Source organism: Vicugna pacos, chromosome 27 (assembly GCF_048564905.1).
Source record: "Vicugna pacos chromosome 27, VicPac4, whole genome shotgun sequence".
NCBI classification, from domain to species: Eukaryota; Metazoa; Chordata; class Mammalia; order Artiodactyla; family Camelidae; genus Vicugna; species Vicugna pacos.
In genome coordinates this window covers 17,815,175-17,828,770 of record NC_133013.1, presented here as the reverse complement: position 1 = coordinate 17,828,770, position 13,596 = coordinate 17,815,175, and the positions used below count along the sequence as shown (strand labels likewise).

The 13,596-nt window shown below is 57.5% G+C and overlaps 1 protein-coding gene across 2 annotated transcripts; it reads left to right on the top strand.

Annotated features, from left to right (window-relative positions):
* The first annotated feature begins 392 nt into the window (after positions 1–392).
* On the top strand, positions 393–13,299 carry MFGE8 (milk fat globule EGF and factor V/VIII domain containing). Of its 2 annotated transcripts, XM_006198464.3 has the most exons (9): positions 393–539; positions 3,082–3,207; positions 3,611–3,742; positions 5,978–6,159; positions 6,563–6,718; positions 7,384–7,528; positions 10,999–11,183; positions 12,222–12,377; positions 12,499–13,299. In XM_006198464.3, the coding sequence occupies exons 1-9, from the start codon at positions 467–469 to the stop codon at positions 12,634–12,636; spliced, it is 1,293 nt and encodes a 430-aa protein (XP_006198526.1). In that variant the 5' UTR covers positions 393–466; the 3' UTR covers positions 12,637–13,299. The 2 variants fall into 2 exon arrangements, with proteins under 2 accessions (XP_006198526.1, XP_031547716.1); XM_031691856.2 differs by lacking the exon at positions 3,082–3,207.
* The last annotated feature ends 297 nt before the right edge of the window (positions 13,300–13,596 follow it).

Here is a 13,596-nt window from a genome sequence, read left to right as displayed (position 1 = left end):
ACGCACTAACAGTGCGCTAGTTAATTCAGTACTTGCCAATCTGATAATTGAAAACATGGTAGTCGTACTTTTAATTTGCATTTTTCTTACTATGAATAAAGTTTAGCATGTTTTCTTAAGCCTAAAATTAAAAAAAAAACCCAAAAGCAAAAAACAAACAACTCCTTCTGAGCCCTTTCCTGCCCAGTCAATCCAGGACTGGGGGCTCGGTCACCAGCACCACGCGGGACGCTGGGCGTGGCCCAGGCAGGAGGTGGCGGCCGCGGACCCCTCGGTTCCCCACCCTCCCCTCCCCGGCCGCGGAACCCCGCCCCGAGTCCGCCTCTGGCCGCCCTGGGCGGAGCACGTGGCCCAGTGGGAGGTGCTGAGCTGCCTGATTTATTCCCGTCCAGGAGAAGGAGTGAGAACCCGCGGGTCTGAACAGCCGAAGCGCCGGCTCCCGCGCCCGCGCCCGCGCCCGCACACCATGCCAGGCTCCCGTCTGCTGGCCGCGCTCTGCGGCGCGCTCCTCTGCGCCTCGGGACTCTTCGCCGCCTCGGGTGAGTGGATCGCGCCGCCCTCTCGCCCCCGCCCCTCCTCTCCGCCCGGCTCGGAAGTTCGCCGCCGCGCCCTCCCTCTGCCGCCACTGTTTACAAACTTGGTCAAAGAGCCGGGGCCGAGCCGAGGGGCGACTTCTCTCGCCGCACCCCGGCGGGAGGCAGGGATGCGCTCGGCTGTCTCCGTGCCGGCGGGTTTTGACCGGTGTTGGAGTCTTGAGCATTGGGCGGGGACTCGGGACACTGGGTGACAGCCCAGCCTTCCCCAGGGATGTGGCTTACACAGAACAAAGGAATCCGCTGTGTAGGGCCTCTCTTTTCCCATCTGTAAAATGAGGCCATTGAACTGTGTCTGACTCGCGCTCGCCTTTCACCTGGAAGTTTCTAGGACTCTTGTATTGATGAGTCTTCTCCAGCCAACTTTCCCTGGTAACTCCCTCCCAAGCCCTGGCTGCTGGTGGGTTCACTGGAGTTTTGTCCTCCGCCTAAAAGTAGGTGTCTGGTCAGAGAAGCGGAGCGCTGGGGAGTCGGTGGAACGGATGGGGCTCCAGGTGGGGCCCAGGAGCCTGGGCAGTGACTCGGAAAAGGACTCCCTGAGGTGGCGGCTCCTGACACACCGTCCACCCCCCCCCATGGCCTTGGCCTGCAGCTTTATCTTCCTTGGTCCTCCTCCCCCACCCAGGAGGCCTTCTCACAGCTGGGCCTCCAGCAGGCTGGTCATGGGGATGTCCCATCCCCTTCACAGTGGGCTGAGGAAAGGGTGCCCATGGGATGGGGGCAGATGGCAAAGACTTCAGGCACCCCCGCCAACATTTTCTCAAAGAAATAAGATTGACTGAAGCAAGGTTGGGGGGAGGGTCACAGCTGAGCCCTGACTCTGCCATCCTGTGACAGTCTGATCCCTGGGCCTGGAGCGGAAGCCTTAAGGCCACACGAGGCTCTCCCGGAGGCACCGGTGGCTGGGTCTTCAAAGTCCCTTTCCACTCCTGTCTGTCCCCACAGCCTGAGCCCTGGCAAAATGTCCCTGGGGAAATCTCCCAAAGAGGGCAGGACCCTGAAATCCCACAGGCTGTTTTGTAGAAGGTGGTCTGGCTTTTTGGGAAGGGGAAGCGCCGCAGTGCGCAGGTGAGTCAGTCACGGGCCTGTGAGGGAGGGGCACCTTTCACTTTCCTTTTTTCCCCATTCGCTGCTTTGCCCTGGAGCAGTGTAGGCAGCGGTGAGGTTGGGAAGGGGACACAGGGGGGTTGGACCTTGATAGGGTGGGAGCCCAGGACTCTGGCTACTCCCAAGCCTCTGCCGTGGCATTGCCTGCCGCCTGTCAGGTCAGGGAGGGGATTAACCTGCTATTTAAAGCCAATGACTAATAGCTCGTTGGGAGCCGCCTTAAGCTCTCGAGGCCCACGCTGAGGTGGAGCTCCGAGGCCTCCATCACTCATTAACGGTGTTCCTTCTCTGGAGCCCAGACCCAGCTCTCTGGGGCTTTGGGATTTCAGGAGGGCCCTCCAGCCTGGGACGGCATGACTCTGCGGGGAAGAGAAGAGATTTCCCATGTCTTACCCCAAATGAAGGGTTTGGGTATGGGGTCGGGGGATGCCCTTCTGGGATGCTAAGGTCAGCTAGAAGATGCTCCGCAGGCCTGGCTGACCTAGTGGGCTGAGGTTCACCTGAGTCACAGGACTGGGGTCAGGCTAACAGTGCACATCTGTCACCCAGGCCTCCAGCCAGAAGCTGTGATGTCCTTTCAGCCCTCTTCCCACCTCTCTAGTCGTTGTCCAGTGTTTCTCAAATCTGCCCTTCCTCCTCACCCCTTCGCCTGACTTTCTCTCTTACCAGGAGGCCTGTGACAGCCTCCCTGATGCCCTCCTGGTCTCCTCTCTCACCCGCTCCAGTCACAGTTCTGCACACAGCCAGAGGGATCTTTGTGTAGCTACCAGACGCCTCCCTACCCCCAGGCAGCCCATCTGCATCTCTGCAGGTGGCCTTTTCTTGACATTCTCCTTCCCCAAGTTGGAAATGGCTTCCCCACTCCCACCTCAAGCTTGAGAGTCTGATTATTTTTCCCTGGTGGACGATGGTGGGGAGGCTGAAGGAAGACTAAGAGCCCCTGTTCTGCAGGATGAAGAGTCTAAACTTGTTCTCAAGGGTCCCTCTCAGTCTGGCCACAACCTACCTTTTCAGTGACGTCTTACTGTTCTCCAGCATACCTTGTCCTCTGTGCTTCTGCTTTGCTTTAGAAAGTTCTTTCCTCGTTCCCCAGTCTGGCACCCTCCCACTCTGACTTTTAGACCAGCTCAAATGTCCCCACCTCTGAAACTTCCAGCTCCCTGGCAGAAACCTTCCTCCACTGGCCCCTTGTGCAGGCGGCTGTCAGAGCTCACGGTGCCGCTTCATAACCTGGTGACTTGTCCGCCTCCTTCCCCTGGGTTTTTGAGCCTGGACTGCACCTGACTTCCCTGTCTCAAGGGCGCAGGACATACATGGTAGTTGGCCCCCAAGATATTTACTGAATGAACAGCTTGTTCCTGAGTCAGAACTGCCATTGCAGGTGACTTCTGTGACTCCAGCCAGTGCCTGAATGGTGGGACCTGCTTGTTGGACCAGGACAAACCCAACTTCTACTGTCTCTGCCCTGAAGGCTTCACGGGCCTTATATGCAATGAGACTGAGAAAGGTACCTGCCCTGGGCTCTGCCTGCCACTCCCCACTGGCTCCCAGTTGCAGCCCAGGCTGCTAGGCTGAGCTGATCCGGAAGCAGGTGCTGGTCCCCAGCACCCCTCCCATTGTCTGCCAGCTTTTCCCTTGAAGCTCCCAGGCTACTTGGAATTCTGGATGCTTCCTTCACTTGCGCTGACTCACCTACACAGGACTATCCTTGGCTTTAGGCTGGCCCAGGCCCCATCGGGTAGATTGAGGGATGGAGGAGATGGCGGGGGGAAGTGGGCAGTCAGCTGAGTTTGGGCAAAGGGTCCTTTTGGGCTTGGCCCACCTGCTGCTGCCTGTCTCTGTCCCCAGCTTATTCTTACCCATCTTACCCATCTCCTTGTCCCATCTTTCCTGCCCCCCCACCCCCCCAGGTCCCTGTTTCCCAAATCCCTGCCACAATGATGCCGAATGCCAGGTGATCAATGACTCACACCGAGGGGACGTCTTCACCCAGTACATTTGCAAGTGCCCTCATGGCCACACAGGCATCCACTGTGAGATAGGTGAGTGTCTGGGGTGGCAGACCCTGAGCCACAGTCCTGGCAGCCCAGGCCATGTGCTGGCCTTACCCCTGTGTCAGGGCCTCCTCTGGGTAGACTGGGGGTGGGACAGAGCCCCAGCCAGGCGGGGGGGGGGGCTTGTTCCCCCTCAGGCTTCTTCCTGTCTGGCCCTCTCTCCTGGGACTGTGGGCCAGGCCTGACGTCCCTGCGGGGAGTGAGGGGCGGTGGTGACCCCAGAGGTCGTGGGAGTGTTGTTTTCTGGATCACCATGAACCAGATGCACAGTATTAGGGTTAAGTCTTGGGAATTTTCTACCAAGAGGAGAAGACCAGCACATTCTTAGTCTTTGGGGGCCTTGGAGGTCAGTTTATAAGGCTTGGGCCTCAGGGTCTGACAGTTCCGGCCCAGGTTTGACCTCTGGCCTCATCACAGAGCTCAGGGAGGAGGGAGAGGCCTGTGCAGACAGGGCCGTCCCCTCACGGTCAGGTGGTCAGAGGCCCGGCGTGTGCAGAGGGGCTGACCAGCCTGGCCTGCTTGGTTATCCACTGGGCCACAGAATGGCCCTGGGTGGGTGCCCAGCAGGCCTGGCCAGCAGCGGCTCTCCGCACCATCCTCCCTTCTGGCCTAGGACTCTTTCTAACCTGCTGTGGGGTTGGCATGTCCACATGGAGGCCTAGGGTGGGTGGAGTGGGGTTGAGGGGGGCAGGCTTCTGCAGTCCAGTGGGTCTGTCACTGAGCATCATGGCCAGGGGGCGGGCAGTTCTGCTGTAGGCAGATGTGGGGATGGTCTCTGGGAGGAAGGGGGAGGGCTGGGCCAGCTGGGTGGGAGCTGGCCTCTGGGGGAGGGCAGGTAAAGTGTCTGCCTCCCCCTTCACATCAGAGGAGACAGCACTGAGGGCCTTGGGCCTCGGGCTGAGGCCGATCTGAGATACTAGGGAGAGGAAGCATGTGTATGTCTGGAGGGGGCTTGCCAAGACCGACAGAGCCCTGGTGAGGCCAAGTGGGCCCACTAATTACTGGGCTGGGAGCCCAGGTAACCCTGGGTGTGCCTGAGTTGGAGTTACTCATCTAGCCTCTTTTCTGCCTCTCGGCCTGGGGTCTGTCCTGGGCTGGATGTGGTAACACCTGGGGCAGAAGGCAGGGGCGACTGCAAAGGTGGAGGAACTCCCCCAACCCTCGCCCCAGTTTTTTTCTTTGCAGCGCCTCCGTATTTGTTATGTGGTGTCTTTCCTTGGAGCCCACAAGGACCCCACAGACCCAGAGGATGCACATGTGGGGCCATCTGGGTGTGGACATATGGGGGTGGGGACAGTGCAGGCCTGGGTTCACATCTCTGCTCAGCCACAGGCTGGCTCTGATCTGGGGCGTATGGCCTCACTTTGTGCCTCACTCTCCCCGCAAGAGTGTTGTACACTGAGCTCGACGTGAGCCCGGGGGAATGGAGTAAGAGTGGACCTGTCCCTGCGTTCTCTGCTGAGGACCTTGGAGCTAAGGTCCAGGTGCACAGGCTCGGCTCCCAAGGGCCACGTCGCTGGGGTGACAGTGAAGGCGATGGGCCCTGGCTAGGGACAGCTTCCCAGATGGCTGGGTCAGAACCAGTAGTTAGAAGAGGCAAAGGGAATGAGAGAAAACAGAATGGCACTCAAACTTCACCCAGAAAACTCCTGCCAGTGGGATTCTAGAAAACTCCATGCAGAGGTGCTCAACCCTTTATGTGCAGTACACATACTGTTCATATGTGTACTGAACATATGAGGCGCCCCTTCTGAGGTGCCATCTGAGGCTCCCTTTCTTCCAAAACCATCCTCCTGAGGAAGCCAGGGGCTGGGCTGGATGTGGTGGTCCTCCTGGTGGGGTGGGGGCATGGAAGAAGAGGAGGCCACACTGAAATTCTCTCACCAGCCCAACCTCCATATTGAAATAACTGCTGCTCGATGCCCTGTAAAAATGAGACCACCTACTGCAGCCGGGCAGGGACTCCGACTGCCAGTTATGGCAGTGCCGTGAGTTCTGGCCCGGCCCGGAACCTCCTGGCAGCCCTGGGTCCCAACCCCCTGCGACTCTGCCCGGCCCCTCTTTTCCTCCCCACTCACCTTTTCTTGTTACCTCTTCCTCAGCCCTCATGGTCCCTTCGTGGTCTCTGCTCCAGGTCCTTGACAGAGGCCACACTGTTTCGTTCTCGTGTCCCCTGGGTTGCACCTGCTTGGGTGGCCTTCTGACTGCTCCCTCCCCCCTCAGTCTGTTCCATGCCACTGGGCATGGAGACGGGCGCCATCGCCGACTCCCAGATCTCTGCCTCGTCCCTGCACTTGGGTTTCATGGGTTTGCAGCGCTGGGCCCCGGAGCTGGCTCGCCTGCACCGCACGGGCATCGTCAATGCGTGGACATCCAGCAACTATGACAGAAACCCTTGGATCCAGGTATGGAAGGGGTGGGCAGTGTGATGGGAAGGGAGAAGGGGAGGGGAGGGCGCCCACATTTAGGGGTCACCATGTGAGATCACCAGTAGCAAGGTTCATACCTGGGGTCCCGGTAGCAAGGTTGCAGGTTCCCACAGGGAGAAGCATCTTTAAATGGAAGGCAGCTCTGGGGCACGTGGAGTGGGTGGGCGGGATGAGAGGGAGCGGACGCTAGGCTGTGGAGGGGCTGTTGGCACTGGATGAGGCCTCTGGAGACCTGTCCCTGTTAGTGTGCTGGGTCCAAAGCCCGGATGAGAAAGCCCCTCTCTGTCATGCTTGGGTTGTTCTCTGCTGGGTTGAGAGGAGAGGTAGGGGTGGAAAGAACCTGGGAGATAAGGGTTTTATCCTCCCTGCCCTGGTCCAGGTGAACCTGCTGCGGAAGATGCGGGTCACAGGTGTGGTGACGCAGGGTGCCAGCCGCGCAGGCAGTGCCGAGTACCTGAAGACTTTCAAGGTGGCCTATAGTGTCGATGGGCGCAAGTTCCAGTTCGTCCAGAATACAGAGGGCTCAGGAGATAAGGTGAGGCTTGTTGGAGTCCTAAAGAAGGGCTGTGATCAGCAACCCCTGGGGCTCCAGTGCTGTTTGAGGGCCCCCAGTGAGGGGAGGGTACCCTGGGTAATGGGCCACGAGGTGGGTTTTCAGATGCCTCTTGCTTCGCAGAAATTGGGAAACCCAGATTGTGCCTGTGGCCTATGATTACAGGTAACAGCCCCACTTTATAAATAAGAGGGGTGAAACTCAAAAAGGTTCAATGACTTGAGAGTGGCTATAGTGGTGGAGCTGGGATGCATTCAGAGCCTCCAGGGATACTGTGTACAGTTGTACGGGTTGTACACTGCTCAAAGATGTCATTACTAAGCACCACTTATAATATAGACATCAGATGTTTGTGTGCTTCTCTCTGTGGGACAATTGTTAGAATAAAATGTCTTGAGAAAGGAGTACCTTTTCCTAATTTGCACAGAGGCACCCTGTAGGTCATAGGTGGCCCTGTGTAAAAAATGGGAGCTTATGCCCAGGCCCCATGGAGACCACGGAAGGTCTGAGAAGGGGAATCATGTTGAGGGCTGTGAGGTGGCCAGAGGAAGGACTGAGCTCCTGCCTGAAGAGGAAGAGGAGGCAACCCCAGGAAGTGGGGCTGCCCATTGCTGACCCACTCCTGCACTCTGCCTCTTCCCGCCCAGGTGTTTGTGGGTAATATGGACAACAACGGCCTGAAGGTCAACCTGTTTGACATCCCTCTGGAGGTGCAGTATGTGAGGCTGGTGCCCGTCATCTGTCACCGGGGCTGCACCCTCCGCTTTGAGCTCCTTGGCTGTGAGTTGAATGGTGAGTGCTGCGGGCTGTGTAATCCTAGGGGCTGGCTTTCCCTGCCCCCTCTTTTCTCAGCCACGCTGAGCTGGTAGGGTGGCAGCAAGGCGGAGGAACCTGGGCTCACACAGGAGATGGTCACTAGAGGGATCACCTGGCCATCAGCAGCCCTGCCCAGGTGTTTGCTCTCTTCTGGTTGGTAGAGGAAAAAAGATACCAGTTCAGTTTACAAAATATTTTCACTTACTCTGATTGGTTCCTTAGCTTCTAGAACTTGTAGCATTAGTTGTCTTTTGCAGATATCAGTTCCCTGGGGGCAGGGAGTTTGTTTTGTTCACCACTGCATTCCCAGTGCCTAGAACAGAGCCTGGATTATAGGTGCTCAATAAATGATGAATGAGTGAGTGAGTGAATGAATGAATGAATGAGGAAAGTGAGGCCAGATAAATTATTTATCAAGGGTATACAGCTGGTAGGTATGAAAACTTGGTCTAGATCCCTGGGCTTCTGACACCCACCCATCCACAGTTTCTCCCTGAAGCCTGTGGTCTGCATTCAAGAGAAACATGGGGGCTTCTAGGGTCATAGGGCTGAAGCTGGTGCTTCTTGTTGTCCTTTCCGCGGACATTCTCGGATGAAAGGATGGGGAACCAGAAAGGGATAGGTTTCTGCTGAGCCATGAAAAACTGGCCATTGGAGCGGTCAGGGTGCAGGCGCTGGGTTGAGGGCGTTGTCACTGCTCAGCTCAGCCCAGCCTTTTCTCTGAGGCCTGGTATTTCCCTCTCTGCAGCTAGAGTGCCACCTGCTGGCCACTGGCAGAACTGTAGGGCTCAGTAGGCAGAGCTGCAGAGCAGAGGTGGCGCTCTGCCTTTCTTTCTTCTATGACACCCACTCTCTGTGCCCCCTTTCCACAGTTCTTACTCTCAGGGTCACTGCCTTTTGAGCCTAATCGTTTTAAGTGGGGGAGGTAAAGACTTTGACTTCTGCTAAAAGGAGATTCAGGCAATTTGTGAAGGACAGAGACAGGTCTGGGGGCCCCCACCCTGGGCGCCTCTCCCTGGAGTCCCTCGCTGCTCACTGTCATAATCTGAAGCCTTTGGCTGTTAACGTTGCCTGCCTAAGTCTGTCACAGCTGGTCCCCTCGAAAGCCAAGAGAAGGCGAGACTGGTGAGCTGAGGAAGTGAGGCTTCCCTGTCTGCTTGGCTCAAGGACTGGACCACCTCCTTTCCCTTGGAGGCGTTCCAGTCAGCTGGAGAGTGTTGCTGTGTGTATGTGTGTGTACATGTGTGCACCTGTGTGGGGCTGAGGTCGAGGCATTTCTGGGCAGGCCCTGCCCCAGGATTCCTCTTCACTGGTGGGCATGGTGTCCTTGATGAATTGATTAGTTATACAACTCAATAGACATTTATTAAGATATTTATTAAGCTCTTTCTGAGTACCTGGCTCTAGGGAATGATTCAGGTGAGATCCCTGAGGTCATGGAAATTGCATTCTAATGGGTGAGGCTGCTGTGAGACAGGGAGCAAGTGAAAGAAAGCTCGCATAGCAGTAAGAGCTATGAAGGAAACACAAGAGGGTGATGTGACGAGGGTGATTTGGGGTGAGGTGAGGGACTGACCTGTTGGGATGGCCTTTGAGTAGAGGTTGGAATGATGGAGATCGAGCCATGTGAAGAACTTGGAAAGAGCATTCCAGGCACGGGACGTGTGGGAAGATAAGGTGGCTTGGACCAAGGTGGGGGTGGTCAATGGAGTGGATGGATTAGAGACTTCTACTCAGTGAGCTCTGTGGACCAGCAGGATGAGTGTCACCGGGGAGCTTATAGAAGTGCAGACTCCCAGCCCCACCCTAGACCTGCATAGACAGAATCCTCATACTAACAAGGTCCCCAGCTGATCTGTGAGGCACACTGCTTTTGTACCTCATTTTACAGTCTGAGGACCAGAGAGGGGAAGGGAGCTCCCAGGGTCACATAGCAAGTGCTGGAGCTGAGAGCCCTGCCCTTGGCTTGGTGCCCCACCCAACTGCATTGTATCTGGAAGGCAGTCTGACTTCCTGGGGTGGGGCCCAGAAGTGAGGGGCAGGGGGATGAACTGCTGGAAGCAGACGGTCTGTAGAAGGGTCCACCTAGAGCAAACGATGCCTTGGCGTCCTCTGCAGAGGGCTCTGGGCCTATGCCCTCCAGGTCTGGCCCAGGAGACGAGCCACCTCCCAGCCCAGTGGCCTCTCTTTGTGGGAGGAGGGTGGAGGCTACCTGGTGCACCGCCCTCATAGGGAGATGGTATGATTGGTTGGCATCAGCACACTCTGCAGGCAGATGTCTTTAGTGGCAAGGATGCGAGTGTCTGGGAGACAGTGGTGTGGAGTGCTGTGTACTACAGTCTGCTTCCAGAGGGAGCCATGGCTTTCCAGGCCCACTCCTCCACCCCCAATTCTGCAAAGGGACAGATGAAATGGAGTGGGGACTCTGCCACGTGTAAGATCTGCCCATCATTCTCCGGGGAGGTTATCCCCTGCTTGTCCCTGACTGTTCTGGACACCTGCAGGTGCAGACAATGAGGACAAAGCAGCCCGGCACATTCCTGAGTGTTTGGGCAGGCTTGTGTCAAACCAAGGCCAGCTTTTCAGGCAGCCCTCCCAGGCCTGTCTGACAGCACATGGAGTAGTGAGTGTGTGAACTCCCTGGGAGGGGCTGCTGGGCAGGGATACAGGGTCGGTCCTGAGCCCCAGCAGTTCTGAGTTTTTGGCTTCCACAGCAAGAGGTTTTCCTGTTCATCCCTGGGTCACCACCAGGCAGGCCTTCCTGGCTCTGGGTGGGTGCAGAAATGGTGGAGAAGTGTCACAGAGTGGCATGGTCATTAGCAGTGTGTGTGTGTGTGTGTGTGTGTGTGTGTAGAGGGGGTGGACTTGGTCACAGTGCTTAATGTCTCTCAGTCTCAATTTTCTCATCTCTGGAATGGGGTTACTGGTATCCTCTTTGTCCTGGTTTTTGTGTGGTAGATTAAATGACTGATGTAAGCACTGAATCAGTGAGATGCTGGTAATGCTGGTAATGCCAGGACTCAGCGGTGTGAATAGCGGCTGTACTGTAGGAGTGACAGAGGAAGTGCTGTGAGTCTGGAGGAGGGAGAAGTCCCACTCAAGTGAGGTGGTCCGGGCAGGCTTCTGGGAGGAGATGTTTCACAAGTCAGGCCTTGAGGGTGGGTGAGAGGTGGTGGATCAGGGCCTGCGCTAGTGCGGAGGGTGAAGAGCGGTGGGTGATCCATGAAGAGCACATGAGGCTGGGAGTGGGAGGTGAGGTTAGGAGTGGGTGGGGCTGGCAGTAAGAAAGTAGGACGGTTGGCTCTGAAAGGCAGAAGGAGCTTCTGTCTGTCATCTGAGCGGATGGGTCAGGAGCCACAGAGTTCTTTCCCCTTCATTGCCTCGTGCTCACACCCCTGGGAGGCTGTGGATCCCTGATCCAGGTGACAGCTCCTCCTTGCTGGCAGGATGCGCCGAACCCCTAGGCCTGAAGGACAGCACCATCCCGGACAAGCAGATCACAGCCTCCAGCTTCTACAAGACCTGGGGCCTGAGTGCCTTTAGCTGGTATCCCTTCTACGCACGGCTGGATAATCAGGGCAAGTTCAACGCCTGGACCGCCCAGACCAACTCTGCCGCTGAGTGGCTGCAGGTGGGTCAGGCTCCTCCTGGGATGCTGGGCTGGGGTAGGCTAGGATTGGGTGGGACTGCCAGATCTTTGACCTTGGCCTAGCCCAGGCTTCTGCTCCCCAGGAGGGAGTGTCTGCATAGCCTTGTTTTTGTTTGGCTTTGCCCTCTCATGTCCCCCACGCCCCCTCTTTTTCCTGATTATGTAACTTCAGAGAGGGGAAAGTGAGGGAGCTCAGTGCTGCTTCCACCAAGGCCCCCAGCCCCGGGTGGTGTGAGTGTGTGTGTGTGTGCGCGCGCGTGTGCATGTGTGTTTAGAGGTAAGGCTACCTCCATGGGCTGCCGCAGGGTGATAAGGCTGAGCCCGTAGACAGCAGGGCAGGTTGCAGGAGGCGTGCCTGACCCAGGCACCTCGGGATTTCTCTGCTTGAGCTCAGAGCAGACCCTCTAGCTCGCTGTCTGAGAACAGGCCATGGGGCAGCCCTTGGGTTTCAGGAGGGTCACGGGGAACGGAAGCATCCACTCATGCTATGGATGAGGAAACGGGGTCCTGCCAGGGCTCCCCTCCTTGTCGGCAGTGAATTGGATTTGCAGCCTGGGCCTTGGCACTGCCTGCCCGGGGCAGGTGGCAGGTTCCCTGGGATGGGCAGGGATAGGCGGCAGGAGGGGAGCGGGGAGCACGTTAGCCTGTGGGGCCGGGTTCCGGGAGCGCTTTCCCCAGGACGGTGTCAGGCTGTGGATGGCCCTGCAGGGGCCCTCTGGAGCAGTTCCTGCCCCTGTAGGCTGTGGTCTCTTCTGTCTCTGTTCTCACTGTACGAGGGGTTGGCCGTGGGTTGGTCAGGGCCCAGGCTTTGAAACCTAGGCTTCATTGCGGTGAAGTGTTTAACAGTGTCTGACAAAGTAGGTAGCATTATTTATGCCCATTTTATAGATGAGGAAACTGAGGCTCTGCCAAGTGAAGTAGTTTTCCTGAAACTCAAATGTGTGCCCCAGTGTGCCTGCCTTTTTCTATCTTACTGGATTTGGTCCAAATAAAGGAAACGTGGTTGGTTTTTCCCTATAGATTGACCTAGGCTCCCTGAGGCGAGTGACCGGCATCATCACCCAGGGGGCCCGAGACTTTGGCCATATCCAGTACGTGGCAGCCTACAGGGTGGCCTACAGTGATGATGGTGAGAACTGGACTGAATACAGGGACCAGGGGGCCGTGGAAGGCAAGGTGAGTGTCTGTCCAGCTGTCCTGCCCTCACCACTCCAGGAGTGCCCTGTGAGTCTGATCTGGGGCTTCGAGGGGAGGGGGGCTGGCTCTGGAGTCCTCCTGACACCCTCTGTGCCTCCAGATATTCCCTGGCAACTTCGATAATAACTCGCACAAGAAGAACATGTTTGAGACGCCTTTCCTGGCCCGCTTTGTGCGCATCCTGCCCGTGGCCTGGCACAACCGCATCACCCTGCGCGTGGAGCTCCTGGGCTGTTAGTGGTGGGCCCGGCTGAAGTGACTGGAAGGGCTGTAGGGCACTTGCCCCTTCCCTGGTCCTCCCAGCCTTCAGTGGACCTGCTGCCTCCCCACCCATTCCTGCCCTCCTGATTGTAGCTGACCTGGGGGCGGGGTTTCAGTCACCTCTCACTCCCTCCCACCCTTCCCCCTCCCTCCCTCCCCCTCCCCCTCCCGCATGCCCAACCCTCATGCCATCCCATTCTCTTAGGCACTGTGGGAGTTGAGTAGTTCTGGGATGGACAAGGAAGGGCAAAGTAGGGAGCATGGGTTACCCGCACCCCCCCAGGTCCCTGATTCCGGCCTCTATGACCTCCCTAGCGCCGCTCCCACACCCCACGTTCCCATGGCCCTGGAGAAATAGGCCCTGGGGCCCCAGGCTGGAAAGAACAGCCTCGTGCCCTTCAGCTCTGAGGCATGACGCTGCCACTCCTGCTGCTGCCACCTGGTCCCCTGACACTTCCCCCTCAGCTCCCCAGAGACCTCTTGCTCCTTGCCCTGAAGCCTGGAAAGAGACAGAAGTGGGTGGGATGGGTCTGTGGAGAGATGGGGGAGGAGGTGGGTGGGCGTGGGGGGCCCTCTGTGCTGGCTCTTCACCCCAGAGGACACGGGTAGCTTCCAAAATATATTTATATCACCCCCTGAACTCTTGCTGTGGTTCATTATTGCTCCATCGAGATGAGCTTTGACTTGGGCTGGTGTCCCCACCCTGAGGCCTCCCCGAGCTACAGCATCTTTGTGTCCCCTGCCTGACTGCAGAGAGGGAGGAGACTCAGGGGGGTCACACTGGAGGGGTCTGGACTCTTGCCCTTAGTTCTCCCGCTCCAGACCGTGCAGCCCTGGGTTCCATGGCTGCTGCCAGGTGAGGGGCCCAGGGGACCTGCACGGAGGTTTTCTTCAGGAATGGCTTTGCTTCCTTCCCACACCAGGAGGGCAGACAGAG